At 50.0% G+C, this 16,515-nt stretch overlaps 1 protein-coding gene and 1 non-coding gene across 3 annotated transcripts in view; one reads left to right on the forward strand and one right to left on the reverse strand.

Moving 5' to 3' along the window:
- Nucleotides 1-2,419: 2,419 nt before the first annotated feature.
- On the forward strand, nt 2,420-2,522 carry LOC122482293. Its single transcript, XR_006297091.1, has one exon. It is a non-coding gene; the product is annotated as a U6 spliceosomal RNA (small nuclear RNA).
- Nucleotides 2,523-7,876: 5,354 nt separating this feature from the next.
- Nucleotides 7,877-16,515, reverse strand: part of TCEA3 (transcription elongation factor A3) — a 37,535-nt gene continuing 28,896 nt past the window's right edge. For both annotated transcript variants that reach the window (XM_043574081.1, XM_043574079.1), the window contains 3 exons: nt 11,985-12,131; nt 10,201-10,272; nt 7,877-7,990 (listed from right to left, as the gene is read on the reverse strand). In XM_043574081.1, the coding sequence (XP_043430016.1) occupies nt 7,982-7,990; nt 10,201-10,272; nt 11,985-12,131 (228 nt within the window). In that variant the 3' untranslated portion in view covers nt 7,877-7,981. The remainder of the gene's footprint in view (nt 7,991-10,200; nt 10,273-11,984; nt 12,132-16,515) is intronic.

A 16,515-nucleotide genomic window follows, 5' to 3' on the forward strand; every position in this document is an offset into this window, starting at 1 on the left:
ATCCTGCCTTTGGTGGCAGGGGAGACTTCCAGAAAGGCCTTGTGAATATTTTCACCGGCTCAGAAAATCTGGGAAGTCAGAGTGCTGGTGACCTTCACCCACATAGTGTTTCTGTCGGAAATCCAGAGGGAATTGGAAGTTGGGCCAGTTTGGTGGGTTCAAGCAAACCGATGTATTGAGCCCATTAGAGCAGAGGTGTTTGAGGTTGCCAGAACCCGGCCAGTGGAGCCCTCGCTCGTGTTCTGGGAAGCTCCTGGGACGACTTTGGCTGCGTAAACGCACATCTCTAACTGGGCCTAAGGTGAGTAGAGCGCCTGCGCCACTCAGCCCAGCAGGGCTCCCTTTTCAGCCCTTCTCTGACAGATTGCTTTGTAAACTTCCTTAGGCCTCTCTCCCCCTTGCTCCGGTGCTTTAAGTCCTTCTTTGTCCTCCCTCTGTTTCTTTTATTCCTCAGGCCTGTCTGGGGGCAGGACAACTTTCCTCTCCCAGCCCAGCTTGGCTGCTTGCCTCCTTCTGAGTGCTTTTCTCTCTCTTCACCTGGGACCCTCAAGAGGGTGGAGGAGAAGAGAGGCGATTGGTGCGTTTGGTGCCCTTGAGGAGGAAGGGTAGGAAAGACAGGGGGTGAGGGGTTTCCTGCTGCAGCCTTCAGCTGGACTCAGGTTGGGGTTACTGGAGAAGGAGGTGGCTTCCTGCCCCATTGTTCAGGACTTCATTGTTTCTCAGGAATACTTATTGTATGTGAATTTTCAATAATTAACTTGCAAAGCTGTACGTGTGCCAATCATTCAGCAAACAGTGAGCGCCTACTGCGTACAGAGGTGGCAGCACAGCCTATCAGCACAGAAAGGGGCCAGAAGAACCTTCTGGCCAGGGTCTCCAAATTAGGCTTTTGACACAATATCCAAACGGGATTTCACATTATGGCAGATCCACTGACCGGCTTGATCAAAGACCCTCCGTCTGTGTCCCTAAACTTGTTTCTCATTAACAGACCGCTAGGCCTGTGGTGCATTATAAATTATTATATTTCAATAAATCCTATCATTATCTTGTGAGCAGCACAATTATGTTGTATTTTTTTGTATTCTTAGAAGCATTAATTTATTAAACATGGAAAAACTTGCCTCGGTATTTGCGAACTTGTTTTGCCATCTCCTCATTTTCAAAAATACCAGGCACATCAAAAAATCAAAGTGCCCCGGGCTCCTCTTGACCCGCCCCCCCCACCCCCACCAGGAGCAGAGAGGAAGCCTGATCACAGCACAAGGAGCTGGGGACACGGGGACAATTGCAGTGACTAGGAGTCCCTGCAGTCCAACTGCTGTAGTGCATGATGAGCAAGTCTGTGCCGAGGAGGGGGCGGACTGAGAGCAGAGGGCAGGGGAGGAGGCTTCAGAGAGGAGGTGACATCTGAGCTGGCTTGCAAAGACTGTAGGAGTCTCGGAGGTGGAGAAGAGAGGGGAGGGAAAGCATTCCAGTCTTGCAGAACAGCATGTGCGAAGTCATGGAGGCGTGAAAGGACAAAGCTTGTTCCAGGATAGCCAGGACTGTGCATGGCTAGAAGGAAGGGTGTGGAGGTGGAGTGGCAGGAGGAGGAAGCCGAGCAGGGACAGTCTCTTGTGTCCCCTTGCCTGCCTGTCTCCGCCTTTGGCTGTGGATCAGCAGAGCCGGTGATGAGGTACAGATGGGGGGGGGGGGGGTTTGCGGCCTGGGGTGAGAAGAGCAGATTGACTCTGCAGAAGGAGCGGGGAGTGGAAAGGATAGGGAAGTTCTTCAGGAACCCATGCATTTCAGCTAGTTTTCTCCCGAGAGGATCAACATTTTCCAAAAATGTAAACAATTGCATTAAAAAATGTACAACCAGCTTACGTAGCATTATTGAGCCTACTTAAAGGCATTGCGAGGCCCACAGTCACTGAACACGTCTCTATTCTGTACCAGACACTGCGGGGAGATAGGACACCGCCCTCACGGTGACTGCAGGGCTGTCGTGAGGATTACATTTGAGAATGGCTACAAAACACGGGCACAGAGAGGGCCTGGCCACACGGCGGCCATGACTGTTATGAGGGAAGTAAAACACATCACAGATGCTCTGTGAGATGAAGCCGTATTTCAGAGCAGCTTAGCGCGTGAACAAGGACCCGGGTTCAAGTCCAGATTCTGTCTCCTAGAAGCAAACTGCTCTCTGGACTTTGGTGTCCTCAGTTTTGTAAAAAGAGTGTAGTAATAACAATTCAGAGAGACAGAAAGTAGAACAGTGCTTGCCAGGGCCTCAAGGAGGAGGGAATGGGGAACCGTTTAACAGGTATAGAGGTTCAGCTTCGCAAGATGAAAAACGGTCTGGAGATTGGCTGCACACCGATGTGGATGTACTTAACACTACCGAACTGTACGTACTTAAAAATGGTTCAGACGGGGGCTCACTTTGGCAGCACATATACGAAAATTGGAACAATACAGAGATTAGCATGGCCCTGTGCAAGGATGACACACAACTCCGTGAAGCAGTCCATTAGAAAACAACAACAACAACGACAACAACCCACCTCACACTTGTCAGAATGGCTAAAATCGGCAACACGGGAAACAACAGATGTTGGCAAGGATGTGGAGAAAGGGGAAGTCTTTTACACTGTGGGTGGGAAGGCACACTGGTGCAGCCATTCTGGAAAACAGTATGGAGGCTCCGCTAAGCGTTAAAAATGGAACTACCCTACGACCAGCGACCAGTGACTGCATTGCTGGATAAGTTACCCAAAGGATACAAAAATATTGATTCGAAGGGGCACATGCACCCCAATATTTACAGCTGCATTATCCACAATAGCCAAATTATGGAAAGAGCCCAAATGTCCATCGACTGAAGAATGGACAAAGAAGATGTGGTATATATATATATATATATATATAGGGAATATTACTCAGCCGTCAAAAAGAATAAAATCTTGCCATTTGCAATGACGTGGATAGAACTATAGTGTATTATGCTAAGCGAAATAAGTCAGGGAAAGACAAACACCATATGATTTCACCCATATGTGGAATTTAAGAAACAAAATAGATGACCATAGGGGAAAGGGGGGAAAAAAGAGAGAGGGAAACAAACCACAAGAGACTCTTAACTATAGAGAACAAACAGAGGGTTGACGGAGGGAGGTGGGTGAGGGATGGGCTAAATGGGTGATGGGCGTTAACTTGTGAGGAGCACTGGGTGTTATGTGTAAGTGATAAATCACTAAATTCGACACCTGAAACCAGTTTCACCATGTATGTTAACTAGAATTTAAATAAAAACTTGAAAAAATGCAAAAAAAAATCCCCCCAAAAGGTTAAAATTGTAAATTTGATGTTATATATATGTTATCCCAATTTTAAAAAAGAGAGTATAATAACAGTAAGCAGTTCATGGGTCTGAGGGTGAGTTGAGACAATGTAAATTACGCCCCTATTACACTAGCTAATGTTTCCTAACCAAGTACTTTGTGTCAGGTATGATCGTAATGAGTCCTCAAAACCCTCTGAACCAGGTGCCGTGATCATCACCATTTTACAGACGAAAAATGGAGGCATACATAATGTGTCCAAGATACCCAGTTAGCAAATGCTCAATAATTATTAGATATTATTGATACTGTGATACAAAGAAATCATCACCATCATCTTCATGGTAGAACGCAGTGTAATTATGACAGTCTCACAGCACTGTGCAAGTTCTGAGGAATATCCCTTGTGGCCAGGGGTTAGAGAAGACTTCACAGATGTGCATCTGGGGAGGGGTGAAGTGGGTGAATAGGATTAAGAGGTACAAACTTCCAGTTATAAGATGTCACAGTGATGAAAAGTACAGCGTCGGGATTATAGTCAATAGCATAATGCTGTACGGTGACAGATGGTGAGTATACACTTCACTGTGATGAGCACTGAGTAATGTATGGAATTGTCAAATCACTATGCTATACACATGAAACTAACATAACGCTGCGTGTCAACTGTACTTAAAAAAAAAAAAAAGACGGGGGCACCTGGTGGCTCAGTCGGTCAAGCATCCGGCTCTCAATCTCAGCTCAGGTCTTGATCTCAGGGTTGTGAGTTCAAGCCTCATGTCAGGCTCCACACCCAGTGTGGAGAGACGGGTGCCTTGGGTGGCTCAGTCGGCTAAGTGTCCGACTCAGTTTCAACTCAGGTCATGATCTCACAGCTTCATGGGTTTGAGCCCCTCATCGGGGTCTGCTCTGGCAGTGTGGATGGAGCCTGCTTGGGATTCTCTCTCTCGGTCTCTCTGCCCCTACCCCACTTACGCTGTCTCTGTCTCTGTCAAAATACATAAACTTAAAACACGCATCTCAAGTGAGCCGCTGAAGATTGGTAAGATTAGGGTGAAGGGGGGGGGGAAGCAGTAATCAGAACAGGCATAGTTTGGAAGGTCCATCAGGTTTTCAAGGGCAAATATGTCCCTTAGGCTGGAGCAAAGGGGCAGCGGAGGTGGAAGATAAGCCACCCAAGACAGGAGAGGAGCTCTGAAAGTGAAACCAAGGAGTTTGAGTTTGACGGCTGGTGGAAATCCAGTGGAGGTGACTGGGAAAACAATGCTCAGAGCCATGCGAGGCACATGCAGGTAAGGGAAGGATGCCTTGAGTCGGGAGATCAGTAAAAGGTCTTTGCATCGGTGCAAGAAAGAGAAAACCTGAAAGACAGTGTTGCAAGCGATGGCAATGGAGACAAGGGTTGGACAAGGGAGGGACTATAGGATCCGTAACTGACAAGTAATGAGAGCAAGGGGAAAGCGTCAGAGATGCTTCTAGGTAGTGAACCAGCTGACAAATACACAAGACAGAAGAAGGCGTTTAAGAACGTGAATATGTGAGTTCAGTTTCAGATTAATTGTATTGAGAGGGCCAGTGTATTGAGAGGAGAAATCTAGATAAATACTTAGTGACATTACGTTTTAAGCTCCAGGAATCCAGGGCTAAAGACGGAGATTTGGTAGTCTGGATATAGTCTACGAAAGACTTCTCAGCGGATATAGTCTTTGAGGATCCTGTAACCTTCTGAAAATATCTTCTAACTTGGTCATAAGATCGTGAAAGTACTTTGTTTTCAAGGTCTCTGGGCCATAACATCGCTGGTGAGACGCTCTCTCCCCCATCCCAAGCGTGCCGCCTCAGTGTTCCACCTCACCTGACCTGGTCTTCTTCCTCCTGTAAGGTAGCAATCTCCACCCCGCCCCCCGACACACACCCCCAGGAAGATTTCCTGGTAGCAGAAGTTCATGCTAACTCCCTTGCCGCTCGCCCCCTCTTTGTCTCTGACATGAAGGAGGAGATGGGGTTAAATCACGAGTCCCAGCCAACAGTCTGCGCGAAGACAGCATGACAAGGAGGAACACAGCACGGCCAGTGTGGCTGGAGCACAAAGTGTGGGGGCAGGGCAGAGGCCAGCCCCGCAGGGCCTTGTGGACCCTGCCAAACGCAGTGGGAGAAAATGGAAGGCCTGGAATGGGGGTGGGGGAGTGGGGGGACTCTAACATGACCAGAGTTGCGATTCTGAAAAGCCCATTCTGGTCAGCGCAGTGGAGAGCCTGAATTGGAGCGGGTCCAGAGCAGACACAGGAAGACCAGTTGGGAGGGTATTGATGTCTGGTGATGAACACAGTCTGAGGCCTATTCATGCTTTTCTGGGTCCTTTTGTGAATGTAGATGTGTACTGTATAGATGTGCAGACTGGAGCTGACTTGTTTTTTTGCTGTTTAATCTGATTCATCTCCTTTGTAAACAGTAAGGTCATTGAGGGTGGAGATTCGGTTTTTTGTATTTTTTCCTGTGCTGTAACTCCCTGGGACACTGGGAGCACAATGGATACGGACACCGTGACTACTGAAACCCGCCCCCCCCCCCCCAGTGCCACTTTAAACAGCCCAAAGTAACATTTATTGACCTGAATGTATTGGTAATTGTTGCTTCTGGTTTCTAGGCATTTGGATGGAGGATTAGATCATGCAAAGAAAAATCTGGATATCTAAACCTTTACTACTCAAAGTGTGTTCTATAGACCAGCAGCAACAACATCACCCGGGACGTTGTTAGAAATGAAAAATCTGGGGGCGCCGGGGGGGCTCAGTCGGTTGAGCATCCGACTTTGGCTCAGGCCATGATCTTGTGGTTTGTGAGTTCGTGCCCCGCGTCGGGCTCTGTGCTGACGGCTCGGAGCCTGGAGCCCTTTTCGGTTTCTGCGTCTCCCTCTCTCTCTGCCCCTCCCCCGCTCACACTCTGTCTCTCTCTCTCTCTCTCTCTCCCTCCCTCAACAATAAACGTTTTTAAAAATTTTTAACTAAAAAAAGAAAAAAATAAATAAATGAAAAATCTCACCCTCCCCCAGACCTACCGAATCAGAATCTGCATTTTTAACATGATCCCCAGGGGGTTCCCATCCACACGGAACTTTCAGAAGCACCTGGCTCTGGAGGCAACACCGGCCCATACTTCCATGGGTAATATGCCTCCCTCAGGTACAGCTCTTATCACATCCTGTCGGGCATGGAAGACTGCTTATGGTTTCTTTCCCTGCCAGGCCTGGAATTCCTGGCAGGGAGGGGCTGAGCACTGTGTAGGACTCTGGGGCTTTCATAGCATTGAGCACAGTGACAGGAAGCAGAAGACCAGGGTTTCGGTCCTGGTTCTGCCACTTACAAGCTCTGTCTTTTATCTTCCGTGGGAAGACTTTCAGTCCCTCCAGAGGACCTGCCCCAAATCTGGCTGTCGCAAAGCTGAAGGTGGTGGCAGATTTCCGCGCACGGTTTATTTACAGGGCTCATCTATACAAGGAGGCGCTTGATGGCTGGAAGGAGGAAGGCAATGACCAATCCCCGGATGATGCCAGGGCGTATACGGAGCTTGGGCTGAAGTTACGCCCAACAGCTGCTGTTAACAGTGAACCCAGGCGGATGGAAACCCGTGGCCTCTGCGCAATGACCCTGTGAAGTAGGCACTCATGCCACTCCTACTTTTACAGGTAAGAAAGAGGCCCAGAGAGGCTAAGTGACCTTCCCAAGCTCTCATGAATTCACAGACCCCTGTACTTTGGCTATTTGAGGAAACACAGGGTCTAGGAGGCTCAGCCTGGGGCTGTCAGAAAGCCAGAGATAGCCAGAGACTGAGACCCTGGACGTGCTCACCAGACCTGCTCACAAGGTTCTTCTAGAAGGTTCCAGCTTTGCCTAAAGTTCCTATCAGCATAAAATGCAAGCCAATATCATTGCAGGAGGAGCACTCCAAGGGGCCTTGTGCCCTGTAAGCTGTGAAGAGTGCATTGCCAGGGCCCAGGCAGGCTCCAAGCCTCCAGATCTCCCAGGGACCGCAGAACTCAAAGGCATTGCTGTACCTTTCGCTCACAAAGCCTGAGCTCAAGATGATCTGCTCCCTGCCTAGAGGGACTGGGTCTGGAGTCCTTAGAGGTGCCCAAAGCCAGCATAAACAGGGCATCGCAGAGAGTCTGGGAAGAGATGAGAAGTAAAAATCTTTCTACACGGCACGGGAGTCCCATCTGCCTACGCCAAACTGTGTGCGTGCTGTTCCACGTGTGACTCTGGGGGGTTGGGGGAGTGGTAAGATTTGTGTCCGGTTGGTATTTTTCAATTTTGAAAAAGCTGAGAGGTTGGGATGTGAGGGAGGCGCCTCAAAGCAAAGGACTGCCAGCCCACATTCTAAGACAGGACACCTCGGGCATGAAGCCTCTAAGCTCCTGCAAGAGGTTTGTCAACACAGACTCTTAGCGTCGCACCCCAATTATGCTACCCATTAGCGTATATTAATAACTGATTATTAACATGCAAAAGACTTCTCCCTCTGATCCCTAAGACCCCATTCAGAGTTCGGCATTTTTCTTCATCTTAATTTTTATTTTTTTCTCCAGCTAGATTGGCTTAGTGCTTTCTCTTTGTTCTTCCTCACCTTGTTCACTGAAATCCTGGCTGGCGGTTCCATCAGCAGAACTACAAAATCAAAAAGGCAGTAACATTTTAGAGCTTTCCCTGTGTCACCCAAGGAGGCCAGGGGGCAGACGGAGGGGACATGAAAAAGAAGGTAGTATCTGGAGCCACGCAGACCAGAATCCAAATCCCAGCTCTGCCATTATTAGCTGTGTGGCCTTGAACAAATCACTCATCTGTAAAATGGGATCAGAGCGCTGGCCAATGCAAGAAGATAGCAGGTAATAAATGAGTGGCAATCTGATGCCAGGTATGTGGTGGGCTTTTAATTCATGGTCAAAAACATCGCTGCGATTAGTATTAAGCCTCCCACATGGCAATGGACACTACCTGAAAATCAGAAGTCATGTAGCTACTACCTCTAGTGAGCCCTGCCTCTCCGACTAAGAGATGAGGGCGGGGAGCTGGATTCACAGCATGCAGAATGTCCTTTTCCCAACTGTAAAAATTACAAGAGCTACCATTTGTTGAGCACTTCCTCTGGGATAGGCAATATTGCATCCTCACCATCACTGTATGAGGTAGACACTATATGTCACTCCCATTTTTGTAGGTAAGGAAGCAATTCAGACAGGTTAAGTGACTTACTCAAACTCCCATAATACCAGTAGGTAACAAACGGACCATAATAAGAGTGGTAGTTTCTAGGTGTCAGCACATATGTGCTCAGGGCTTTTTTTTTTTTTTTTTGATATAGTTGTACAGGTTGTTCACTGCACAAAAGAGCCTGGCCACAGGGCAAATTGGGGCTGAAACTTAGCTCCTGCCCCGTCTGCCTAGTTCTGTATCCTGGTGCAAGGCTGGGTTCACTTGGAGGCAGGGAGACCCTTTTCCGATTTGACAAAGATACCATATGTGCTATCGGAAGCCCTGTTAATGTTGTATTTGTATTACCTTCTCTAATCCTCAAAACAGCTCTGTGGACTAGATATTAATACCTGCATTTTATAAATGATGAAATTCAGGCCTGGCAAGTTCAGGTCACTTAGCAAAGTCGCTTTGTAAGTGATAAACCTAGAATCCGAAACTGATATCAAAGCCCATGCTCTAAACCCCAAGGCCACTACACTGGCCCCATCCCTAAGTGTTCAATAAGTGAATAAAGGAAAAATACATAATCATCTGACTTTCAACTTAAAAAATAATAGCGGTTCTAATGAGGCCCCAGGGCTATCAAGGCCTTTAGTAAGGTTGCAGAAAACTCAATCGATCAGGAATTTGGAGTACTGTCTTTCAGTGCTCCAAACTGTGCCGGCTTTATGCTCGCTAAGTATTTTTCAGTGGCTCAATTTCCTCGCCTGAGAGCGAGAGGAATATTTCTCATAGTTGTTTGCAAAGCGTGTATGCATACGTGATGATCTTCGCATCAACCATGGGAGAAACGCATCACCATCACCCTTTTGCTCAGGGAGGTGCATGGCATGCTCAGGGCCACACAGTGGGTAGGGCAGAGGGGGGACCTAAAACCAGGGCTCCCAACTCCCAGTCAGTCTTGGGCTCCTTGCCAAGTACCTGAGAACTTTCGGGGCACCTGCAGCCTGCCTGGTGGCCCAGGCTGCACACAGTGCACGTGCAAGTCAGACGGTACTGGAAACTGACATGAATCACATGACCACACTGAGTCTTTTCAGAAGACGTGGCAGGAAGGAGCACTCTGGTAGGAGTCTTTGCTTGGTTCCCATGCCCTAAAACAAAACCTCTGCCTTTGCAGGGGCTGGAGCAGCCCAGATGACAGTCTTGGGTAATTTAGGGCTTTTCCAGAGCTGCCTTATGAAGGGAAGATGACCTGGGAGCACTTGGTGGCAACGCCCCCTGACAGGGCTCAGCCTGGCGCTCACCCCTGGCTGTGCTGGGCAGGGTTCAAAGGAAATTGCATCTGCGAAAGAACTCTGCAAAGAGGTGTGGCCCAAATGCAGAGTGCTATTGTTTTTCCTCCCCTCTGTGGATCTCAGGAGGCTGATTGCATCTGTGCTCAAATGACAGACTTGCCCATCCTGTGATAAAATGTGGGCTGCTGCTTCCACCCCAGCCGGGTGGCTTCCCCAACAAAAACATGCACATGCACTCTCTCCCCGCCTCCCCAGCAACCACCCACCACTATCTCCAGCTCTGCAGGCTGGGAAGCCCCCCTCCTCGGCTGTGGGTATACTATTCCTTATGTGGGGCAGCAGCTGTGGATGACAGGGGAGGGAGAAGGTTACAGACATACAGACCTTCCAGCGATTGCCACATTCATTGCATAAGACAAAGGTAGTCATGGGCTCATCAGCACTGCGTGTCTGCACCTGAGAGAGAACAGAGCCGCTCAGGCATTCACTCCTGTGCTCTAGGACCTGCCGTAGCTCCCACTGTCTGTAGCAGAAGGTCCAAATCCCAGAGCTTGGCACTGTTATTCCCGCCCCACTTTGGCAATTCCCTCATCACTGAGAGCAGCATATCCTTGTCTCTCCTCTCTCAGGTCCATCAGTTCACCTCTAGTGCCTCTCTGGCTCACCCAGCCCTCTGCACTTTCACTTTTGGCCTCGATCCTTCTGAACTGATCTCTCTTCTCTTGCCTCAAGGCTCAGCTCCTACAGGAATGATTCCCTGACTCACCTCTGGACACACCCTCGTGGCTGTGCTCCACTGATCAGAACTTGAGTGAGCTGGGAGCACCCTTAAAGACCATCGAGTTCATTCCTCATTTTAGAGTTGCAAGAATTGAGGCCCAGAGAGGAACAGGAATTTGAAGATCATTGGATCACGGGGACTAGTTAATACCATGTTTTCTGGTTTCTCATCCCCATACCCAAACCATGCAGATGCAGGCACCGGGCTTCTCGGCAAATCTGTTGAATTTCCAGATTTAACAATTGCTGTTCTGATTTTCTACAGCTGACCCTGGGTGACCACGACATGTCCCTCTGCCAACACTCGCCTGTGAATGTGATGTCAGCTGGGAGTCTGTGCGGTGGGAGGTGGTTGCCCGGCTCACGAGGGAGCCCAGCAGCGGGTCAGGAGGACCCCGCTTAGCCCAGCCTCGTTACTAGACAGCAGTAACACCTGAAGGAGGGTAACACTGGGGTTTCTCTGTGCAGGGAGAGCTCTGCTGATGGGCCGTTTACTTCTTTCTGGTAGGGAGGTAATCACTGCACAGGAAGCACATCACTACGCGTGGAAATGTGCTTGGAAGGAAGCAGGAGGCTTACAAAAACACCTCTGAATTCCTGAACGGGAATTCTTTGAGAGACTTCTCCCGAATGGCAAGGCCGGCTGTATTTCTGCTGCAGCCAAAGATTCCCGCGGGCAAGCGTTCTTGCTAAATCTTGGCGTGTCCAGCAGACGGAGGGATGAGTGGAGTTCTAACATGACTAGGTACAAGTTAGAATCCAGGAATATTGGCGTCCCAAGAACAGAACACGTACAACCCAGAAACGGAAGTCAGTTTTCGGGCATTAAGTCTTTCAGAGAAGGGGGTTCCCCAGCCTTCTAAATTCCCTGTGCCAGGATAGGGGTCTTCACCCTTAGGGCTTGGGGCCGAATCCCTTAAGCTTTACTGGCCAAGTTGGCCGTACCGAAGGCAGAAAAGTCTGGATCTGGGTTTAACACCATGTCTGCCACTGAGGACCACGTTGGCCATCTTGGACAGAGCTGCGGAGCTTGAGCCCTGTCGGGCCTCCGTTTCCCCATGTATAAAGAGGGAGCTAAGTTTTCAATTGCTCAGTTTCTTTCCAACCATCCCATCTGTGACTCTCCACGAGTCTACGCCTGGTGAGTCTGCTTCCTCCTCTTCTGGCTTCAGGGCAGGCCAGAGCCTCATAAACACGAATCTAGGTGAGTCTCCGTGCAGCAGAACATTTTCTAGAAGCCACGGCGCATCATGTTGATGTACTGAGAGGTGCCCTTCTCTCTGCAGCCTGGGGTGTTAGCCCTTTCTCCCCCGGGCTCTCCCCGAGGCTCCCTCTGGCTCCGCCCCCCAGTCCCCCTCCCTGTGCCCCCAAGGCCTCCTCTCCCGCACCTGGTTGTAGGTACAGTTCTTCTTCTTGCACTTGCTGCACTGGAAGAGGTCAGTGGTGGTGCCGCCAGTCTTGGCCATCTGGTGCTCACGGATAGCCTCCTGGGTCATAGCATTCCTCAATTCCCTCAGCTCATCACTGGCCATTTCCTGGAAAGAAATGAGTCTGCCCTTCAGGGATAAAGAGTCCCAGGAGCCCTGCCCCCCATTCAGTTTCTAGGGAGCCTGAACAGAGGAGAGGGGAACATGCTGGCTTGAGGACAAGGAGCCGGAGGGAGGCCTGGAGTCCTGGCCTTGGCCCAGCTGAGGAAAGGCCATTCCCAAAGAGCCCCCATTCTGCTTCGGGTGGACGGGCAAACCTGAGCGGGCTCTGAGCGGGCCACGAGCGGTAGGGCGCGTGCCGGCGAGCAGAAGGCAGATAGCTTCCAGCCCGGGGTCAACATCTTGTATACATTTCCTCAGATCTGGTGCTCACCCTGCCGGCCGGGACCTCGGGTACCTGCCTAAACCTTCCTGCTTGAACTGGCTGGACCGTGACCACCTGATCTGTCACGTTCCCCTTATCCTTCCAGTTTGGACTTGACCCAGGGCCCTTGATCCAAACAGTGATCACTGCCTAGTCCATTCTGCCTGCTGGAGACCTTGACCTCAACTATCCATGACTTACTGCTGCTACCCTGACCCAAGTGGGACCTGAAGCTCCTGGGTGCACAAGCTTAACTGCTCACCTGCATCACAGAACATCTTTGTCTTTAAGCTCCCATAGAACAGAGTCTCCTGTCTCCCATCAGCTTACTGCAGACACTCAGTGTTTGCATTATCCTGTCTTGATCCACCTGCCTGGCCATTCTGACTCCTCCATTCAAACTGGAGAGAGCTCTAGGTAAGTTTGGTTTGGGGGGAGGGAGGGCAGCCGGAGCTAACGTTAAAATGAGGCCTTGGTACTGGCTAAACATTGTCATTGTTGCTGTCTATCCTGACTGCTTAAACCACGGAAAACGGAGCTGGCACAAAGGTCAAGTGATTTTGGTGTGCCGACCACGGAGTTATCACCACTTGGGCCTCCTGATGAAATGCACATTCCTATGAATCCAAAATTCTAAGGGCGGGCCTGGGAATTTTACTAGTGCCCTCAAGTTATTCCGGTGGGTGCAGATGTTTAAGTCCTACCGTATTAAGTTCAAGGACCAGGTCCTAACCATTGGCAGGGGTATACAGGAAAACAAGTCAACCCGGGGCGATACAAGCAAAAAGCAGCTGACTTTAATTTGGAGGGACACCCAGAGCTCAATGCATGCATTCGTTCAAAATGTATTGGATGTCAATTTATTGAATGCCTTTAGCTGCATTTTGTGTGCTCATGAACGGGCCTAAGCCAGAGGGGTGACCAATTTCCATAGTGTAAATACTCCTACCATGGCCGATTTGCAGCTGCTCATGCGATGTGACTGAGCGCAGAGCTGGGAATAGCTACGCATAATCACCTCTCTTGAGCTGATAAACGCTGGCCCCAGCAGACCACTGCCCCTGAGCCCTAAGGATTCAGATACCAAGGTCTGGTTCCTGTCCCCAGGCAATGCCAATCTGGTAGTGTAGCCAAGTGTTTAGACAGGATTGTAGGACAGCATATGAAGTACTTAAAGCCAAGGTATACAAAGTACACGGTGGGGGAAGCCCAGAGTACTGTGGCTGACTGCTTGGGGGCAGGGGAGGCTTACTAAAGAAGACACCTTAACCAGTCTCGAAAGATAAGCAGGAGTACCCAAGGGAGATGGCAGCTATAGAGAAAGAGAACAGCAGACGCAAAAGATCAGACCGGAATAACACATCTGGGGAAGGGTGTCTGCGTGTGTTCAAGGTGAGGAGTGTGGCAGATGTGGCTGGGGGGGCGGACTGTGGAAAGAGGGTCTTGTGTGAGAGAGAACAGAGAAACACCCACTCACCAGTCCATTGGCCTATCTCTGCCCTGCCTCGCCTAGGAGGAGGCAACGTCAAGGCCACAGGGAGGAAGCACAGCGCTATGGGAAATAAGGTAGGAAATGAGGAAAGTACGGTGGGAGAGGACACTGATCCTCGCGTGTATACATCGTTAGAGGAGGACCCCGAATATGAACCCAACGTGTGGCGCAGCTATGACGGGTCAGGCATGGGTCTCAGTGCCGGCTGAGCAGAGAACAGACAAAACCCGTCTCCTCACGGTGCTGACAGTAGACCCACTCGCCAGCTCTAAAGAACATCTCAGAATTGACCCCATTCTGTGATGTGTCTGGGTAGAGGGGAGAAGAGAAAAGGAAGAATGAGGAAGAAGCAGGGAGACACAGGATGCCGTGAGGGACACCCGTGCAGCAGGCATCCGCTGTCCCAGGCTCTTCCTGATGGCAACTCCCTGTCCCCTGAGCCACAGCACAACGGATAGCCCAACCCGGAACCGTTATTTTTCTTATTGGAGCAAAAATGGTCTTCTATTTCTTATAGAAACTTCCTGCCTGGGGCAAAAGATGACCCCAAGATGAAGGTCTCCTCTGATTCAGCACTTGGGTTACTGGCAGGGGACAGGGTCCTTGGTGGCTGGCCCTGTGGAGGGCCTGCTAAGTTCTTGGCTTGCTCCTCTTGGTCTGGTCAGCCTCTTCTTGGGCCTGGGTTGACCGCCTGATTCTCTTGCTCTGTTCTAGTGAACAGTCCTTGGGTGGGGCTAGACCATCCACATGTCTGGCTTGGTCAGTTGCTGTGCTGGGACTTCTGGAGCCTGCCTTGGCCTTAACCCAGACACAGCTGCATTCTGACCTCTAGCTTCTGCGATCTTGCTGGGTTTGGCTCAAACCTGTGTCTACACCTTGCTCTTGGTTCTCCTGGGCCCGATTTCCCAATGCCTTGGATTGCCCGGAAGAGTCTCTTGATAGCATTCCTATAATGCGTACACAAAGAAGTAGAGGGACCCCAGAGGCATAGAGTGAGGGCCAGGGAGGAGGAAACACAAGGCTCGGCTTTCGCGAAAAGTCCCAGCTCCTCCTCGCAAGGAAAGAATACACCGTAAAGCCAAGTTGCGATTTGTAACTCTGGGCATGTGTTGCTGTTTGCCTAAAAAGATCAGATATTTTGAATTAAGCAGAAAGATAATCCTGGTCTACCTGTGCCAAGCTCCCCATTTTATCATTAAAACCAGGGCCCTCTCTTATCTGAGATATTTGAGGAAGCCAACGAACAGAAAAACGTACACGCGCCCACTACATTTCACACACACACAGAGGCACACCCTTGCCACCGGTTTCAGAGGGTTCCCAGACATCCTGAGCGCACCCGGAACGCCAGGATCCCAGTGCATTTCCCCTCCCCTTGTCTAGGCCACTTGGATTGAGAGGTGCTTCAGCAGTGCGATCCGAGTGCTTGCGGGAAACCCCCTCTATCAACGCTGGCAACAGGGAGCTGCTCATACCTAAGGGTGTACAAAAGGTGTTTCCAAGGCGTGGGCTCTGAAATAAACAGATCTGGGCTCAAGCTCTCATCTGTCACTTACTAGTTGTGTGTGGCCTCAGTTTTCTCAGCCATACAGTGGGCATAATATTTCCTCTTCCACAGCATGGTGCTGGGGGGTTACACGAAATGGTCGGTGAATGAGCTTATCGTATACAAATTCTGGGGAGCACTCTACACATATTAACTTGAACACTTCACATGTATTAACTCCTCAATCCTTCCCGAGATAGCGGTTCTTCTTATTATTCCTGTTTCGCAGATGAGAAAACTGAGGCACAGAGGGGTTAAGTAGCTTGTCTAGGACCACCCAGCTAAGTGAGAGAAGCAGAACTCAAACTCATGCACTTTGGCACAGTTCTGAAGCTGCTAAACACTGCACAGACTTCCTCCAACAGGCTTGTTTCCTCTTCCTTCCCTTAATGACCCCTTTAAGCTGGGTCAATCCTTCCCTCCTGTAAGTCCCCCTGGTGGCTCTGTCGCGGCTCTTACCACCTCTGTATGTATACATTTGAAAATACGTCTGTCTCCCCACCTAGGGCTGTGCTCCATGGGGATAGGGACCGCTACTCTGGCTTGCGCCCAGAGCTGCATAATGGGATATAGAACTGAACGAGGCAAAAGAAGGAGGTAGATAGCAAAGCAGTAAAGAGTGGCTGCTCTGGGGCCAGGTAGCTTGGACATTTTCTTTTTCTTAAAGATTTAAATTTTTTTTTCAAAGAAAACCCTACGCCCAACGCGGGGCTCCAACTCACAACCCTGAGATCAAGAGTCGCTTGCTCTACCGACAGAGACAGCCAGGTGCCCCTGGCTTTGACATGTTCTAGCCGTGTGCATGGCCAACTCAGCGAACTCCTCGGAGCCTCCGTGTCCTCCTCTGTAAAATGAAGACAATAAACAACTTCTACCTAGTGTGAAGATACAATCAGCCGATGAGCCCAAAGCACTGAGCGCAGTGCTTAATTCATATGCGCTGTGTTCAGCTATCCTGATGGCCCAGAAGCCTGGAGGGAAGGGGAGTCTGCAGTGGTCTGGCTGAAAAAGCCCCCCGGCTCATCTCCAC

Source organism: Prionailurus bengalensis, chromosome C1 (assembly GCF_016509475.1).
Source record: "Prionailurus bengalensis isolate Pbe53 chromosome C1, Fcat_Pben_1.1_paternal_pri, whole genome shotgun sequence".
Lineage (NCBI taxonomy): Eukaryota > Metazoa > Chordata > Mammalia > Carnivora > Felidae > Prionailurus > Prionailurus bengalensis.